The sequence below is a fragment of the Hypanus sabinus genome, chromosome 14, assembly GCF_030144855.1.
Source record: "Hypanus sabinus isolate sHypSab1 chromosome 14, sHypSab1.hap1, whole genome shotgun sequence".
Taxonomy (NCBI): Eukaryota; Metazoa; Chordata; class Chondrichthyes; order Myliobatiformes; family Dasyatidae; genus Hypanus; species Hypanus sabinus.
In genome coordinates, this window is record NC_082719.1 from 35,138,536 (window position 1) to 35,155,788 (window position 17,253).

The window sequence follows — 17,253 nt, forward strand, 5'->3', positions numbered from 1 at the left end:
AATGTCGGTGCTAAGATTGTTGACTTGCTCTTTCTTATCTCTCTCTAAGAAACATTAGCATTATGAGCTTCTGCGACTTGACATACAAGTCTTAGGTTCGTCTGGCTCCAACATCTAGTTCGCCCCAGCTGCTGTCACCTCAGCACAAGTAGTCATGTTATATGTAGTCTCTGGGATCTTGATCGTCAACCTTTTGTTTGACCTTTCAACCTTTCATCCCAGAGAGCCATAGGGCAGGATTTGTGACGTACGTGTCTCAACTTGGAGTTGAGATTGGTCACCGGGTTTCAGATGGTGTTTCTGTCTTTGCAACAAAATTATTAGCAATCTTCTGGTCCTTATGGTGGATAGATGACCCTCAACCATGCAGGGTTATCATCTGAATGGATTCTGCTGCTGCCTTAGAGGCTATAAAAGGGAATAAATCAAAAGCTCATCCTGACATCGTTATTGAGATGCTCTTAGTTTTGTTAAGAGTAGAGAAGATGGGTTGTGAAGTTAGATTTACATGGATACCTGGGCATGCTGGGGTATTGTGGATGGCGTTGCAAAGTCTTCCTTACAGAGCGGGCAAGCAGGAATTAGAATTCTCCTAGGCAGAGCAGAATTGAGAAGTAGGATAAAAAAGGCATAGAGAAGAACTGGCAGGAGGATTGGAAAAAGGAATTAAAGGGAAGGCATTTCTTTTCTAGTCAAAAAGATCTCAGACTGTTACTGTTTAAATCAGAGATATGGTGAAATTAACAAGACTTTGGTTGGGGCATTGTGGGCTTAGCTATTACTTAAAGATAATAGGAAAACATCCAACTGGATTATGTGACTGTGGTAGTCCAGAGACAGTTCAGCATGTTTTGCTGAGTTGTAATCAGTATAAAATTGAAAGAAGAGTATTGTTCAAGAGGCTGTCTGACTTAAATGTATTTTGTTTTTTTATTAAATCTTTGTTTGGCCACCAAGAGAGCCAGCATCTGATTGAAAAGTTTATTATTCTGTTTCTACGTGCGACTAGTTTATATTTGAGAATTTGAGATTCTTGAAATTCTGTAATTAGTTGCACATCCTGCAGAGGGCAGTAAAACGCCTAGATGTGTCTAAACTGCCAGAAATAGAAGAAGAAGAAAAACCTTTTGTTTTTCTGTTTCTCTCATTAAGCCTCTTCAAATCCCAGCTTGTTCTTTTCTATTACGCCCTATTGTTTGATGGTCATTTCTTTTAGCTCGCCTTTCTGTTCAATGGCTGGGAATAAGTTTCATCATTACAGACTGGTAATGCTAAGTTGCTTAAAATAAGAATCCATGTGAAATGCATTTTATATTAAGCAGAAATCTAAAATGCTAATTAGAAAGTACAGTTATAATTATAAATTATGTTTTATAATTATTATCTAATCATAAAGTGTGGGATGTTTTAACCACCAGAGTAACCAGTTTAATCAATAGGAGAAAGTATGAATAATGTATACCTAGCTGAATTTTTGTCTCACTACTATGTTTCCTTGAACTGATGGTGTGAGTGTATGTTTTGCTGGTGATAACAGCATCAATTATTTCTTTGTCTTGTCAGTTTTCATAGTTGTGTATTCAATTTTGAAGTGTCCTATATTGAAGTGTATCTTACTTCAACAAAACATTTTAACAAAACACACTTATTACTCTGATAAGCGCAGGAACTTGCAGTTTGTCAAAAAGTAACCTAAAGCTTTTAAAGGATGTTGTCCTTTCAATAATATTATAAGACCATATGACATAAGATATTCAGCCCATTGAGTCTGCTCCACCATTCACTCATGGTTGATTTATTATACCTAACTCCATTCTCCTGCCATTCCCCCCCATAACTTGGACACCCTGGCTAATCAAGAACCTATCATCCTCCATTTTAAATACACCCAATGACTTGGCCTCCACAGCCAACTATGACAATGAATTTCACAGATTCACCACCCTCTGGCTAAGGAAATTACTCCCTATCTCTCTTCTAAAGGAATGTCAATCTATTCTGAGGCTGTACCCTCTGGTCCTAGACTCCCCTACTGTAGGAAACATCCACTCTATCGAGGCCTTTCAACATTCAATAGGTTTCAATGAGATCATCCTCATTCTTCTGAATTCCAGTGAATCCACGCCCAGAGCCATCAAACACTCTTCATACGACAAGCCTTTCAAACCTGGAATCATTTTTGTGAACCTCCTTTGAACACTCTCCTGTGTCAGCACATCCTTTCTAAGACAAAGGGCCTAAAACTACGCGCAATACTGAGTGAGGCCTCACCAATACTTCATAAAGCCTCAGCATTACATCCTTGCTTTTATAGTTGCACTTGCCTTCCTCACCACCGACTCAACCTATAAATTAATCTTTAGGGAACCCTGCACAAGGACTCCTAAATTTCTTTTCACCTCTGACCTCTGAATTAACTCCTTGTTAAGAAGATAGTGTTCACATTAAGTATCTATGTATTCATGTAAATAGAGGAGAATATGATAGTGGAGCTGGTTATAGTGAATATTGGATGATTTCACTGCATCTTTGCTCGTAGTGAGGAACAATGCTAAAATGAGCTAGAGCTGTGAATCCAGAAGCCCTGTCATGAGGCGCAATGATTATGCCATGATTACGAATTACCTGTGAATTCTATCCAAAAAGTGACTTACAGAAATTTGCCATCTATCTAAATGTGTTCACCTGCTCTTTGCTAAAACTAAACAATCCCACTTTGTTGACTTGTACCTTTTGCTGTTTTGAATAATTGTTCAATTTTACATAAAGTAACACTAAGCAGTCTGCACCTCAGTCATTTCCTCTGGAGGGATGGTGAACCGATGGCACGTGTGCCCAAGATGGCGCAAGCAAAAGTTTTTGTTGGTATGCAGGGCTGCCCCTCGATTCTTCCATAATTTAAAAAACAATGTTTATTTTTCTCTCAAATGAAGCAGCAGATGTTACAAACTGAGATCAATGAGATGTTTTCACGCCAGTTTGTCACCAGCTAGACTGTTGCAAGAGCATGTGACATTGGATGATATATTTTGAAATCCTCGCTGACCTGGCATACCTATCATCATTTGGATGGTTAATAGCTGGGCCAATTGGCTTTGGCTTTGTTCTGCTTATATTTTTTCATACTTTGTTTATGAGTGAACACTGGATACTCAGTGATACCGGAATTTAGAAGATGGGGAGGGGCGGGGATCTCATTGAAACCTACCGAATGTTGAAAGGACTGGATAGGGTTGATGTGGAGAGGATGTCTCCTGTGGTGGGGTATCCAGATCCAGTGGGCACAGCCTGAAAATTGAGGGGTGACCTTTTAGAACAGAGGTAGGGAAGAATTTTTTTTAGCAAGAGAATAGTGCATCTGTGGCGTGCTCTACCAAAGACAGCAGTGGAGGCCAAGTTTGTAGGTATATCTAAGGCAGCGGTTGATCAAGGTATCAAAGGATCTGGCGAGAAGACAGGTGCATGTAGTTGAGTGGGTTCCAGGATCAGCCATGATGGAATGGCGGAGTGGGCTCAACATGCTGAATAGCCGCATTCTGCTCCTGTCTTATGGTCTTGTCTTATACCTGCAAATAATGTATGTGGTTTAAAGTCTCTGTGAATATTTTTTTTCCGCCATGTTTGTTAGCTTTCTGTCCTTTAAAAGATTTGTTGTGTGTTTGAATGAAATTTGTCTGTTTTTTGTGAACAATAATTTTCTTTTGAAGAATTATATTGTGTGAACTTGTAGATTGATGGGTTTTTGCAAATTTCTCCTCATGTTTAAATGACTTGAACAATAAGTTACAAGGATCTGGCAGAACACTTGATGTTATGTTTGATAATATAAAATTCTTTAAATCAAACTGGAATTATTTAAATATGATCCCAAAGATGGCACTTTAAAGTATTTCCCAGTATGGATGAGAGATATTGAAATTCGCAGAAAGAACAGACATTCAGTGCTTTCCAGTGCAATCTTTGAGCATCGTTCAACGACTGAACAGTTGTCTTGTAAGGTTCACTAAGTTCAGGCCATTTAAAGAAAGTGCAAAATTCATAAGGTATGCAAGCAGAATAACATCAGACAAACTGAATTTGGAAATAATTTTGAAATGTTATTAATTGATTTTAAAAACAGTTCAATTTGGAGGCAAAAATCTGTTGATTTAAAAGATGAGTTGGTGACTGCATCAAAACATCAAAATCCAGATAGTGAGATTTAAAACTCTGGAATTCTATTCCAGAAATTTTTAACTGCCTGAACAATCTTAGTTGTCCCGTGTTATGGGAGTAGACTTACTGATGAAACAAGTGCTTTGTGATGAGCTCTCAAAACAACTAAATACAAGCTTTATAGAAAATAACGTTAGTGCAGCAACAAAATTCTCACTGAGAGTAAGGTGTGTTTATTTTCCTGTCCTTAATCTTTTATGAATATGTAAAGTTTATAATTTCACTTTCACATTTCATACGTTATATATGAGGTACAATAACAATACTATTTATGGATGATATCTTTGATTGTGTTTTTAATATTAATATTAATTTTTGAACTGGTTTTCTAAAATGCTTCACTAATTTCAATGGCTGTTACATTTTTATTAATAGTAAAATATTAATACATATAAATTAACATCAAAACATTCTTTCTCTTTAAAAAAATCCATAATTGATTTTACTAATACGTTAGTCAATTAAATAATTTCTGTGCTCAAAATTACTATGGCAGAGGTGAGAATTTTTTTTAGAAGATTATCACCAGTTTGGCACACACTTTCAAAAAAGTTGCCACTCCTGTTATGGCAATATATCTATGCTGTTGTGCAACTCTGCAAAAATAGATTCTTTTAATACTTTACTCCTTCTATCTGGCTGTTTAAAATTAATGACCTCTGAATCATGAATTCCCATCAAAGAAAGTATTCTTTCTCTAAGTGCTATGTTTAAAAGTATTATTAAATTCTAAATCCTCAGTCACTTCTGTCAACATTGCTCAAATTTCTATTCGCAACTGTATCCCCTTCCAAAAAAAACTAAAAGAAAGTGTTTACTTTTCACCTCCATAAATCTCCTGGTGCTATTCCTTCTATGTAAGACTTTAAGCAGTTTTAATGTACTGTGACTTTCACATTTGTGTTGGTTGTCAAGATTAATGAATGACTGGTGAAAGGGAATGGGAACAAAGCAATAAAGTTTATAGTGGTCACTGGCTGACTTACCATTTGTGCTTACCCATGAATATGACGACCTTTAATGTATGATTTGTAGGTTCGTATGGCCCTGAAGAATGCAGAGAAGGAGCTGGAGAATCGCAGTGGCTTGACAATGCCGGAACCTCTCCAGAAGTGGTTGCAGCTTACTCATGAAGTGGAGGTTCAGTATTACAACATTAAGAAACAGAGTGCTGAGCTACAACTCAATGGTGTAAAGGAGGAGGTACGTTTAAACCTGTGTTAAACTTAACTGTTTCCTTCAAGCAGACACTGCAAAGTATAATTGAAAAGTGACAAGAAAACATTTTAAAGCCAGCTCAGTAAAAATAACCTTTATTTTGATGAAAGAGGAAGGTAGACTAAAGGTCTATTTTTATAACAAGATATAACATTTTTCAAGGCAAACCTGTGCAGTTAACGCATTATGATTGTTCTTAGAACATCTACTTCGAACAGTAAAAATAAATTAAATCTACCTTGCCTTATCAGAACCACTAACATTTTCCTGCTGCTTTTAGGCAGAGAGGATCAAGAAGAAACGTAACACTGTCTTTGGAACATTCCACGTGGCCCACAGTTCCTCCCTGGATGAGGTTGATCACAAAATTCTGGCAGCCAAGTAAGTCTTTCTTTTGTTTGCTCACCTGTTCCAAGCGCACAGACTTATGCTGGTGATGCAATCGATCATGCTGGTAGGCTCCTGAATGATGGAGCTTGTGGATTTGTTTGAGCATGGCACAATATTGTATTTTCTGCAATGATGCAAGAATGGTGATTAAAAGGATCTGAATGTTCTCCTCAAAGTAAGTATTGTTGGGCATATAGAACAAGATAAAATGTCATAAGCGCCAGTTGGAGAACAACCAGGAACCCAAGATGTGCTTCCTTCGGTAACGTGTCTGGCAGAGTTCAGCTGATCCCATTGTATCCTGAAGGTTCACTTCATCAAGCTCACAGACAAGTTTTACTTTCTCCTGGAAAGTAAATGGAGGATGAGGATCAAAATCAGCACTTAATTGACGGTTTATGTATATATAAAAGAGTTATTTAACTGGCGGAGAGCAGATTGATGTGGAAGGGCAAGTGGCTTTGAAAGTATACTAAAACATATAAATACCCAGCAGGTTTTTTTTTAATAGAATGTAGATTTTACGATAAATTTAGTATAAGATTGGGACTAACAGCAAAAGGCATAGAGTGTGCCAAATTGTATTTTTAAATCTGTGTAAATATTACAATGCTGTGTTCTGAGTTCTATGTTTTAGGGATGATGTTGAACCAATTGAAAATGTTTAGTATATTTGCACTAGTTTATTACCTTTTCTGAAGAAATACAAGCAAGAAAGTTGCACAACGTTTGAACAAAAAAATGAAGGGGGAATTTAATGGTGTTCCAAATTAAGGATGGACATAAATGTGGATATAGGTAAAGTCCGGGATAGGGTGAATAAGTAAAGTTGGAGGACTTAAATATACAATTTATTGGAAAAGACTTGGGATAAGAGGAACAATGTGTGGCTGTAGGATACACGATCAGAGGAAGGAGTTGAAACAAAGCTACAGTTGATTTTTGACATCACTTCCTCAACCAGGTCCAAGTATGTGAGAGATCAAACTGATCTGATTTCACTTGTTGGCATGAAGCTGCAAGGTTTAGGCTGGCAAGATTTTATCTTTGCTTCCTTTGGAGTCTGCTGTAGGTAGCTGAAATTGAAATTTAGACCTTACTGTCAGAGGCAAAATAGTATTTCAGGTTCTCCATTTAGAAGGCATGCATGCTGCAAGTTAAAAGAAGTTACAGTAAGCTTGTATACTTTTTTTAGTCAAATTTCTTGTTGTCCAAGAGAAATTGGTGTCCTGAGATATCTGGTTCTCTCTGCTGAATGGCAATTGTTTACTTCATAAAAACACAAAATGCTGGCAGAACTCAGCAGGCCAGACAGCATTTATGGGAGGAGGTAGTGACAACATTTCAGGCTGAAACCCTTTTACTTCATCCTCACTTAAAATTACTTATTGCTGGTGACCTTTCGATGTTGTCCACTGGCATTGATGTCACTCCCAACAATGACTTGTGTTTATCATCTTTGTTGTGTTCAAGTAAGGCTTAAGAATTAAAATCTTCTCGATCTTGTACCTTGAAAGATTGCTACCTGCTTTGGTATGAGCATCCAATTTCTGCCTCTTGGGCTCTATTGATTCCCATGCCATTATTTAGATAATATATTAAATATAGACAATCTCTGCATTGTCCTTTATAGAATTCACAAACCATTACTCAGAAAACTGAGATGTGTGGGGAAATAAAGAGAAAAATACAATTTATTTTTTTACAGCTTGCATTTCTTGATGTATCCTTGGATGTTGTGGCTTCATATTTGGAAAATTGTGATTATGGACCATCTTTCCTAGGAAAGCAATCTACCTCCGTGTAAAAATGGAGTTGTCAGCAGCTTGCAAAATGCTGTAAAACTGTGTTAAGGTGTGGTTTAGGCTTTGCCTAGCTTTGCATTTTTCTTTAGATGAAGCAGCTGTCCTACAGGACAGAGCTGAGCTCTTCCTTGTGCTCTGCCTATAATGGTTTGACCCTTCACAAAATATATTATACTGCACTGTGCAGTCATGCTGTCAACTATCAGCTGTAGGCCTTGTACCTAACCTAGAACTGGCATTCATCTTTCACTTCTTCTCAACGGTCGTAGCACACCTGCATTGACCTTTTATTCATGTTAATAAAACAGAACAAAAGTAACTATTTTAAGATCAAATTAGGGGCTTCAAGGTGTTGAGAGATTTTAAAATGATTCATTTAAAAAATGACAATGTGAATCAAGATATCAGGGAAGGAAGTTTTTGAAACTGTCTCCAAAACTATTGGTTTTATTTGTAGCTGTCTTCTTCATTTGGAGCTTCACAGGTTGACGTAACATTTATGTTGAAAACAGATGTAAGTAACTTGCAGGCTAATCGTTGTGGAAAGCCATTAGTATCATCCCTTCTTAGACCTCATGAGATAGGGAGAAGAGAGTGTTGGTGAGTGTTGTTCTAATAAAATTAGAACATTTCTGATCCAGTTGTCTCCTCACTTGAATCTCTTTGCAGCACTGATATTGCAAGATGATTTTTGTTGTTGTGTGTTCTGCAAGGTTAGTTTCCTACCATTTGATTTTTTTTTTTGTCAATTACTTAATCAGTAATTGCTTTGATGCAGTGAACAGTGTTAGTGTGTATTGTAGTATTTCTTTCCTGGAAAAACTATTTGAGAAAGAATAAAGTTGATTCACTACTTTTGATCTATTGTTATGATCAAATTCCGGTGAATTAAATCAGAAGATGTGTTAAATACTCTGCAGGTCAGGCTGTGAGAAGAGAAACAGAGCAAATGTTTGAACCCAATCTACTGCCAATTCAATTTATTTCATGAGATATCAGAAATAGCTGAGAGCATTCGACATATCAAAGACTCTGGAACAGACAAATCCCAGCTGTTATCCTGAAAAATTGTACTCCAGGGCTAACTGCTTCTTTGGATAAGTATAGAAACAGCTCTGGCATTGACAGTGTGGCACATTGCCAAGGTATGTGGCTGTACAATCCAGTCCATCTGATTACTGCCTAGCCAGTTGATTCAATCTTCAGCACAATGATAGGAACATCATTAACAATGCTATCAAACAGCACCTACTCTTTGGTTAACTCTAACCAAGCAATGGTTTCATCTAGTCAGCTTGATTCCAGACATCATGACATCTCCAGAGACACAAGGAGAAAATTCATGCCATTGAAGCATTGGGAAGTGCATGGTATCAAGGCAGTAGTCTTCAACGGGAAAACTCAAATAGTTGCACAAAAGAAGGATGGACGTCAGTATTGGAAATCCGTTGTTCCCATCCCAAGGACAACTCTGCAAGATGGAGGATGGAGCACTGCTTTTTCTGTATAATACGGGGGAATATTATGTTAGTGGTAATGGAATGTGTTCTAAATGTGGTAAAAATTTTAGGGGATCAGATGACAAAGTGACTCTCTACGAGATACCCAGAACTTGAAGTATTATATTAGCAATGGTGTTTGTAGGGTTAGCTCTGTTGTTTTAAGTTGGTGGTGGTCTCCAAGCTATAGGTGGGGGGATATTGATTAGTGGGTAATGTAGTTGATTGTCAAGCAAAGGTATTTGTTTGAGGCGATCATTGGCTGATGGTACAAATGTTACTACATTGTGTGTACCAGCTTATGCCAGGATGTAGTGCAGTGATTACCTGGAACTGCTTTATCACTGTGAATAGAACTAAACACCGTAAATCCTTCCCACCATTGAGCATATGATGTGGATAGTTCATTAATACTGCAGCTGAAGATAATTGAATCTCAGATACTGTCTTAGTTAACTTTTGCTGTAAAGTCCTGAGGTTGAAACATAGGCATGAGGCAACTGGGTTCAGTTCCTGCAGAAATGTTTTCCTTCCCCTTGGTTTCCATGAACTTCAGCTTTACTAAGACTCCTTGATATTAAAGTCAATCAAGCATTCCCTATTTGCACTCACACCATCTCTGGAATTCAGATCTTCATCCATGGTAGGACCAACATGAAATGCCAGGACTTGAACTGGACAACTGAAATTGTAGTTATCATTTGTTAGAAATGGCAGTGACTTCCAGCACTTCATTGATGATTGAGAATTATAGGCTGATGGGGGTTCATTTTGACCAGTTTAGATTTGTGAAAAGGACATGCCAGGGCAATTTTTCACATTTTGGGGAGATCTCATTGTGGTACCTAAGTGGGAGTTAATTGGCTAGTGGTGCAGTTAGTTTAATGAAGTTGTTGAGATTTGTATCTTTTGCTGCATGAATTGATAAATGCTGTAAACATGGAGTTAGATAAAAACTAAAACTTGTTGCATGAAAAGGAGCCAATAATGGATCATTCACTTGACAGAGTGTAAACAATTCAGCAATGTCCATGCCACAGCCATTATGATGCTGATAGATTGTGGGTGATTGACTGAAACACCTGTTTCTATGAGCATAACCATCATGGGCTTGAGTGGTTTATGGTTCTGGGGGCATATTTCCAGATGTTAGTGTTACTTAGGACTAACGAAGACAGGCCTGCTTTTGTGTCTGGGTGGTCGTATTGTTTCATTCCATGTTGTTCATTATAGTAGCAGTTTGGTACATAAAGTAGTTTGCCATGCAACTTCCAAGTGAATGCCATTGCTGGGGTTCTGCAGTCACACAAGCACCAGCTATCATTTGGTGTGTTTCTTTGAGGAACGCTACAGAACCCTGTTTTTTTTACAGTGGTTATTAATACAGATAGCTGTTTTCTTCAGCTAGGATATTCAACCTGGAAGTTAGGAAAAATGTAAATTCAGTTACTTTAACATAGATATCTGGATTTTTTTCTTCATCAGCAGTAGTTGTGGGGTCAGACTTTGTTCCAATGGTCATTGGTACTCAGTGAATTAAAATGATTGGAAACCTTGCAGTTTGAAAGAAATAGAAAGCAGTTTCAAGAGAGTATCAAAAGCTGTTTTAATCAGACAATTTATAATTCTCGCTTCTTTTCCAACTGTTTCAGGCAAGCTTTATCTGAGGTGACAGTAGCACTGCGTGAGCGACTACACCGCTGGCAGCAGATAGAAAAGATCTGTGGCTTTCCCATCATGCATAATGTCGGGATGTCAAGCCTCACCTCCGTGTTATACTCTGATCACAGCTGGGTGGTCATGCCGCGCAGCTCTGTCCCACCATTTCCAATAGCTGGTGGGGTGGATGATTTGGATGAAGACACACCGCCTATTGTTCCACAATTTCACCGTAAGTCGCAAATCTCATTTCCTGACCGGAGGGGAAAAGAAAACATCTGAGACTGGTATTTTCCTATTATTAGAGCTTTGCATTCAGCCAAGGAACAGGAAAGAGTGAGCTAGATGCTACAGGTTTCTAATCTACTTCCCAAGATACTTGAGGCAGTTGAATACCCAACATTTTACATTTCAGGACATGCAGAGCAGAAAACACTGTCATTTGAAGCACAATGTTAGATGAAAGCTTTTTTTAAAAACTCAAAAATTGCAAATGGTTTTGTTGTCCAGTGAGTATAGTGAATTGTCATTTAATTTTTCATATTTTAAATTAAGTAGGGATCACTTGTGGATATAAAATGTAGACCTTATAATAGTTCATTACTTATGTTCTTTTACTCTTATAATGACTGAGCATGACATTACATAACAAGTAGTTTCTTATATTTTGACATTAAACCTGTAGATTCAGATTCTTAATAAATGTTCAAATAATTTTTCAATTTGTTTAATTCCTCACCTTCTCAAATCCCCATCTCTTTTGCAAGTCTTCTGTTTGCCTCACTCCCAGTCTGGTACATCTCAACCATCTGTTCAGTGACGTTAAATTATCATTTGTTCTTCACTTTATGAAATGGACTTTGCAAAGGAAAGCTTGGATGAATATAGTGCCCTGGCTGGAATATTTTGTCCCAGATTTCATTATTAGTTTGGACAAAAGGCCTTACTATTAATTATACAAATGCCTGCCCGATGAGTTCATACTAACTATTGACCATTCACTCACACTAATTCTACAATAATCCCATGTTTCATTCTCCCTGCCTTCAAATTTTCTACCCACAGCAGGGACACTTTACACTGGCCAATTAGCCTTCCAGCTCACACATCTTTGGGATGTGGGAAGATCCGGGAGTGAAGCTATTGCAGCTTGGGGTATCAGAGTTCTGAGTTCCAGTCCCTGCGTCATCTGTAAAGAGTCTCTCCGTTCTCCCCACAGATGTGTGGGTTTTCTCTGGGTCCCCTGGTCTCCTCACACAGTCCAAGGACGTAGCAGTTGGTAGGTTGATTGGACAGTATGAATTGTCCTGTGATTAAGCTAAGGTTAAATTAGGAGTTGCTTGGTGGTGGAGCTTGAAGGGCTGGGAGGACCTACTCTGCATTACAAAAAATAAAATAAACATCCAAATAAAAGAGGTAAACCAGAGCTCTCGGTGAAAACCAATGTGGTCAGAGGGAGAAGGTATAATTCCACATGTTAGAATTCAGTCCGGGTCACTGTCTCTACCAGCTGAGCCAATGCTACATCATTTCTGTGTGACAGCATAGCGATTAGAGATGCTATCTTTCGATAGGATGTGGCAGGCATATTTCTTCAACCACCCGATTATAGAATCCTCTTTACAGAGAGAAATTTGTCTTTGTTCAGCAGCTTAATTTCAGTGTATCTAAACGTTGGGATATGAGCAGAAATGACAGCTGCCATTGCTATTTTGTACCTGTAACCAAAGACCATTTTTTTCTCCTGCAGTATCTCGGGTAGATTCAAGATTCAAAGTACACTTATTATCAAAGAAGGTGTAAATTATACCACCTCATGATTTGTTTGCTTACGGGCAGTCGCAAAGCAAGGAACCCAAAAGAAACTAATCAAAAAAAGACCAACCCCTCACTGCCCACAGAGAAAAAACAAATCATGCATACAATAGAAGCAAGCAACACCAACAGCATTCCAAACCAAATTGAGTCCTATGATCCAGATCTCCGGCGTAGGCCCAAAGCCTGGGTATTAATTTCATCATATTAGTTTGTAGTTCATACTACAAACTCTGTTATTTGTTCACCTAAAGCTGGTTAGACCTGTGGCTCCACCAACCTCTCCCAGCACCCGTAACTTATGACATTTACCTTGTGAACTTTTGGTGTTCAGCCACTTCAGAACAAGTTTGTCCTGTCCTGTACGAGCCCTGCTAGTGCACTTTTCGCTCTGCTCTGTCCTAGCATTACACTGGACAATTGGCCTCTGTGAACCCATGATCCCATATCATTTAGACCTGGCAGAGGGTCAGAATCCACATTCCTTTAAACAGAGTAAATTTTAATGTTTAAAATTTTTTTTTGCAATAATCATCTGATTATTTTGTTAGCTTCCTCATGTGTCAGAGCCATTTAAACTTAAAGCACTTCGAAATTTGATCGTTGAGTTTCTGCCCATAACTTTGACTTCAGTCGAAAGCTGTTAGTTTATTTTAGGGCAGGACAAAGTAGTACAACAGTTGAGGCCTATTTGCGGCTAAAGCCTTGCTAAGTCTCACTGTTTGACTCTGACATTGGGCCAGTTAGACCCATGGATCCATACAGTGTTCATTATGGCATTAGGGCTGAATCAAGTGTGAAAGTACGTGACTGACTTATCTAGTCCTCCGTAAGATCAGAGAATAAATGGAATCAGAATGAACAGGAATGGAATTAAGTTAATTTAGCCCTCCAGCCTTGTTCATCACTCATTTAAATTAATGTCTATCCTAAAATCCATTAACCTGCCTTAGCTTTCTTAACTGTGTTGTCCCTACTCAACAATACTTTGCTGATCAGTCTTGAAGGATTTAAAGTAATTGCAGCATTTTTGGAGTGAGGATTCCAGATTACCATGTCCCTGTATGCCAAGAAAGTGCTTTCTATTTCACTTAGTCAGTAGGCTCTAGTTCTAAGATACAAAATGAAAACACTTTAGATCCTGAAAATCTGAAATAAGATTAAAATTCTTGTGTTTCATGCAACACTTATTATGGGTATTGTATTGGAAGATTATTCATCAAAATTGATAGTTTTGACCTTTGGTGCTAAGATTATGTCTGCTAGCAGGTGAATCCCCCACCATTATAATATTTTTCCATAACTATATGCTAAGTAAGTTGTTTAATATTTTGCATGAAATTGATACGTCCCCAGGCAAATCAGCTGCAATCATGGGGATGCGAGTTGTTACAATCTATTTTAGCCTTGCAAGTTCTAGTGAATACTCGTGAATTGTATTTTAGATCATGTATTGAAATCCCTGCTTTCTTATTCTTTGATTTTGTATATTTTGCAGCAGTAAGTCAAGGGAAACTCAATTACAACTTGGTAAAAAACAGTAACCAAGGTCGCCATCGACGGCCCATTATGGTTCAGTCTGGCGTTTCATCTTCCTCCAGTCCTGACATCTTGGCACTGAATAGCAATGCCAATCTTTACCGTAATGAAGAAGAAGAAGAAGCAGATGCCATATTCTTCACAGTTGACAAGAAGTGGTAAACAATTTATTGTGTGCTATGGAATGAACTGAACCAAATTAAATAACATTTATCCTGCAAAGGATTGTTCAATATTCTCACAGGTATGAGAGAAATTTGGACTTGATATTAACAGACTTCATAATGATTATTTGTCCTAAACTGTGAAAATGTGGACAATCCATGCTTGCTATCACAATTAAAATGGATTTTAAAAAACTATCAGAAAGTTTTTTGGTGGAACTGTTCATCTGAATTGGAGCAAAATTTGGATTTTGCCCCAATTCTTAGCTTTGCCTGTCAGTCTTGTGTTACACACAAGCCCCTAACCATAGGCTGATAAGAATTACTCCAAAAATGAGGTGTAATTCTACCTCACCACTTCCAATTGTTTATTTTATTGAGCAACATTGTATGGGTGAACTGAGAACATTGACATTTATTACATCTATATACATAGGTGGTTAACATTTAGCTTCATTTGCACTCCAGGAGTGATGAGTACCATTTTCTATGTTTTTAAAGAACCAGCCCAAGTTTAATGTATCTTCCCTTGTACACCTGAGGAATAGTCCCTTTCTTTAAATAATCTAAACAAAAACAAGTTGCTGTTTACTTAGCGCAGACATTTGGAAAATCAGGTCAACTTTTGCCTACTTACTGTAAATAAAAAAGTGTTAACTTGCACATTTGTTGCCTTTTGTTACACAGGGAGATGCAGGAGTCCGCTTCAGACTGTGACTCCTCTTTTGGATCACTGAATGGAAAGAAACTGTTTAACTTGTCAAACTGTGAGGCTGCCAGTAGTCATTCGTTCAGCATGTCAAAGAACTCCTTAGATGACCTTTTGAATGCTGATTCATCAGTGGCACAAGAGCGTTTAACTGTAACACCAGATTCTCTGGGCTCAGCAGACACCAGAAGTCTGATTCTGAGCCCTTTGAAGGCCACTAGGCCCCTTCAGAATGGTCTTGAGAAATCGTGCAGCATGGGACACCTATCAGTAGCACAAGATCGACGCATCTTGGAGTTTGACACCCAGAGTGAAAACAGAGCTCTGAAGGATTTGAAAAGTGTGTCTAAAGCACAAACAGCATCCCAAGATCTTTACAGTACCAACAGAGTAAAAAAATCCTCCAAGTTAAAAAAGATCTTCAAGAAAATATCATCAAAGTGATTAGAGCAAAAGGGCGATGATGGTGAAACTCAAGTCACCGTAACATCTGTTTACAAAAGCTGCATTTAGATGTTACATGGAGTCCTACGCTCTTTTGGCCAAATTGCAGATGTAGAACGGAATCTTGCACTATTGCCTTCCTGATCAGGAAGATGTCTCTAATTATATAAACAGTGTATAAAGTTTGTAGAGACATTATTGCAGAAGAGTCTATGTTTTTACTGTTACATCTAGAGCTTTATTAGGATTTTTAAGGATTCCAGTTTTTAGTGATTTAAAAACAAAAGAATTTCTACAAGAAATAAATTGATACCTTTTTTCTTGCAAGTCACATTTCTTAAATGTTTTACAAAGCTGCTGTACAGATGACTAAATTTGCCTGGCAACCTCAGAGCTTTTGCTCGTGACTTGTCTTTGAACTCTGAAGAACATGGACTTTGCAGAAGATTTCCATGAGCCTGTAAAGATCAGCGTTGGGGCATTTCTCTCGATCTCACCTGGCAGTGGTAGCAGTGGACTTGGCAAAATACTGATCTTTTAATTCAAGGTTTATTATTGCAGATCAACAGTGGAAACAAATTCACCTGAATTTTAATTAGGGTGGTTGGGTTGTTGGGAATTTCTTGAATGTATTAAAAAAATAAATTGAAGCATTATGATACTGAACTGAGTACTGTAGTTTTACTTATTATTTCACTTGAGTACTGGTAAATTATGTAAAATTCTGTATCACCAGGGTCAGTCTGTGGAAAAATGAATGCATGTACTGGTCTTCCAGAGGCATTCTTGTGTTTCAAAAAACAAATTTTACTATTTTGGGATTTCCTAAAGCATTTACAGCCATAAACTTACCTTCTAAGGTAAAGCTACTTTTGTAATGCAGATAATTTGCACACCGCAAGCTCTCAGAAGTATAAATGGTTAGGTAATCTTATTCAGTGATGGTTAATATGTATAGTTTACATATTGATACCTCCCTTGAAGGTGTTGTAACACAGAATCACTGGAATGAGGGGATTGTCTGTTGAGATAAGGCTGAATAAAATTGGCTTATGCTGACCAAGTTGGAAGAAAATGCATTGATCTACAGGAGATGTACAGGATTATGAGAGGTATTAACAGTTGTCTGTTTTGTTAGACTGGAGGCTCTAGGTCCAGGACAAGGGGAACAGCTCTTTGAGATTGAAATAAGGGCAGATTTGTTAAAACAGAGTTAAAAAGATTCAGGATCCTGCACCTCAAAGGAATGGACACTCAGTGGATAGTATTCAAGCATTTCTCACTCTAGATGAATTTTAAGTGAATCAAGGGACGTGACTAAGTTGCAAGAAAATGGAACAACCTTGGCTTTATTAAATTTGCAGAGCAGTTCAGAGGCACCACATCTGCTCCATCCACTATAAGTGGAATTTCCCAGTGGGCAACCATTTTAATTCCTATCCCGCCCCTCCCCCCCATTCCTATTCTGGCCTGTTGGTCCAAGACCTCTTCTGCTATAATTGTCATGGATGACAGGAGTGAAGGTAGGACCGATTCGAGATAAAGGTGGAAAATGTGTCTGGAGGCTGTGGGAAGTGAGCGAGGTCCTTAATGAATACTTCTCTTCGGTATTCACCACTGAGAGGGAACTTGATGACGGTGAGGACAATATGAGTGCGGTTGATGTTCTGGAGCATGTTGATATTAAGGGAGAAGAGGTGTTGGAGTTGTTAAAATACATTAGCATGGATAAGTATCCGATGCCTGACGGAATATTCCTCAGGCTGCTCCACGAGGTGAGGGAAGAGATTGCTGAA

The 17,253-nt window shown here is 38.1% G+C and overlaps 1 protein-coding gene across 2 annotated transcripts in view; it reads left to right on the forward strand.

Annotated features, from left to right (window-relative positions):
• The window catches only part of stim2b (stromal interaction molecule 2b), a 159,297-nt gene extending 143,170 nt beyond the window's left edge, over nt 1-16,127 (forward strand). Inside the window, exons 9-13 of one of the 2 annotated variants that reach the window (XM_059989006.1) lie at nt 5,251-5,418; nt 5,714-5,814; nt 10,780-11,018; nt 14,103-14,298; nt 14,992-16,127. In XM_059989006.1, coding sequence (XP_059844989.1) covers nt 5,251-5,418; nt 5,714-5,814; nt 10,780-11,018; nt 14,103-14,298; nt 14,992-15,457 — 1,170 coding nt within the window. In that variant the 3' untranslated portion in view covers nt 15,458-16,127. Of the gene's footprint in view, nt 1-5,250; nt 5,419-5,713; nt 5,815-10,779; nt 11,019-14,099; nt 14,299-14,991 lie in introns of both variants that reach the window. The other variant, XM_059989005.1, reaches the window with a different exon arrangement.
• Nucleotides 16,128-17,253: the final 1,126 nt, after the last annotated feature.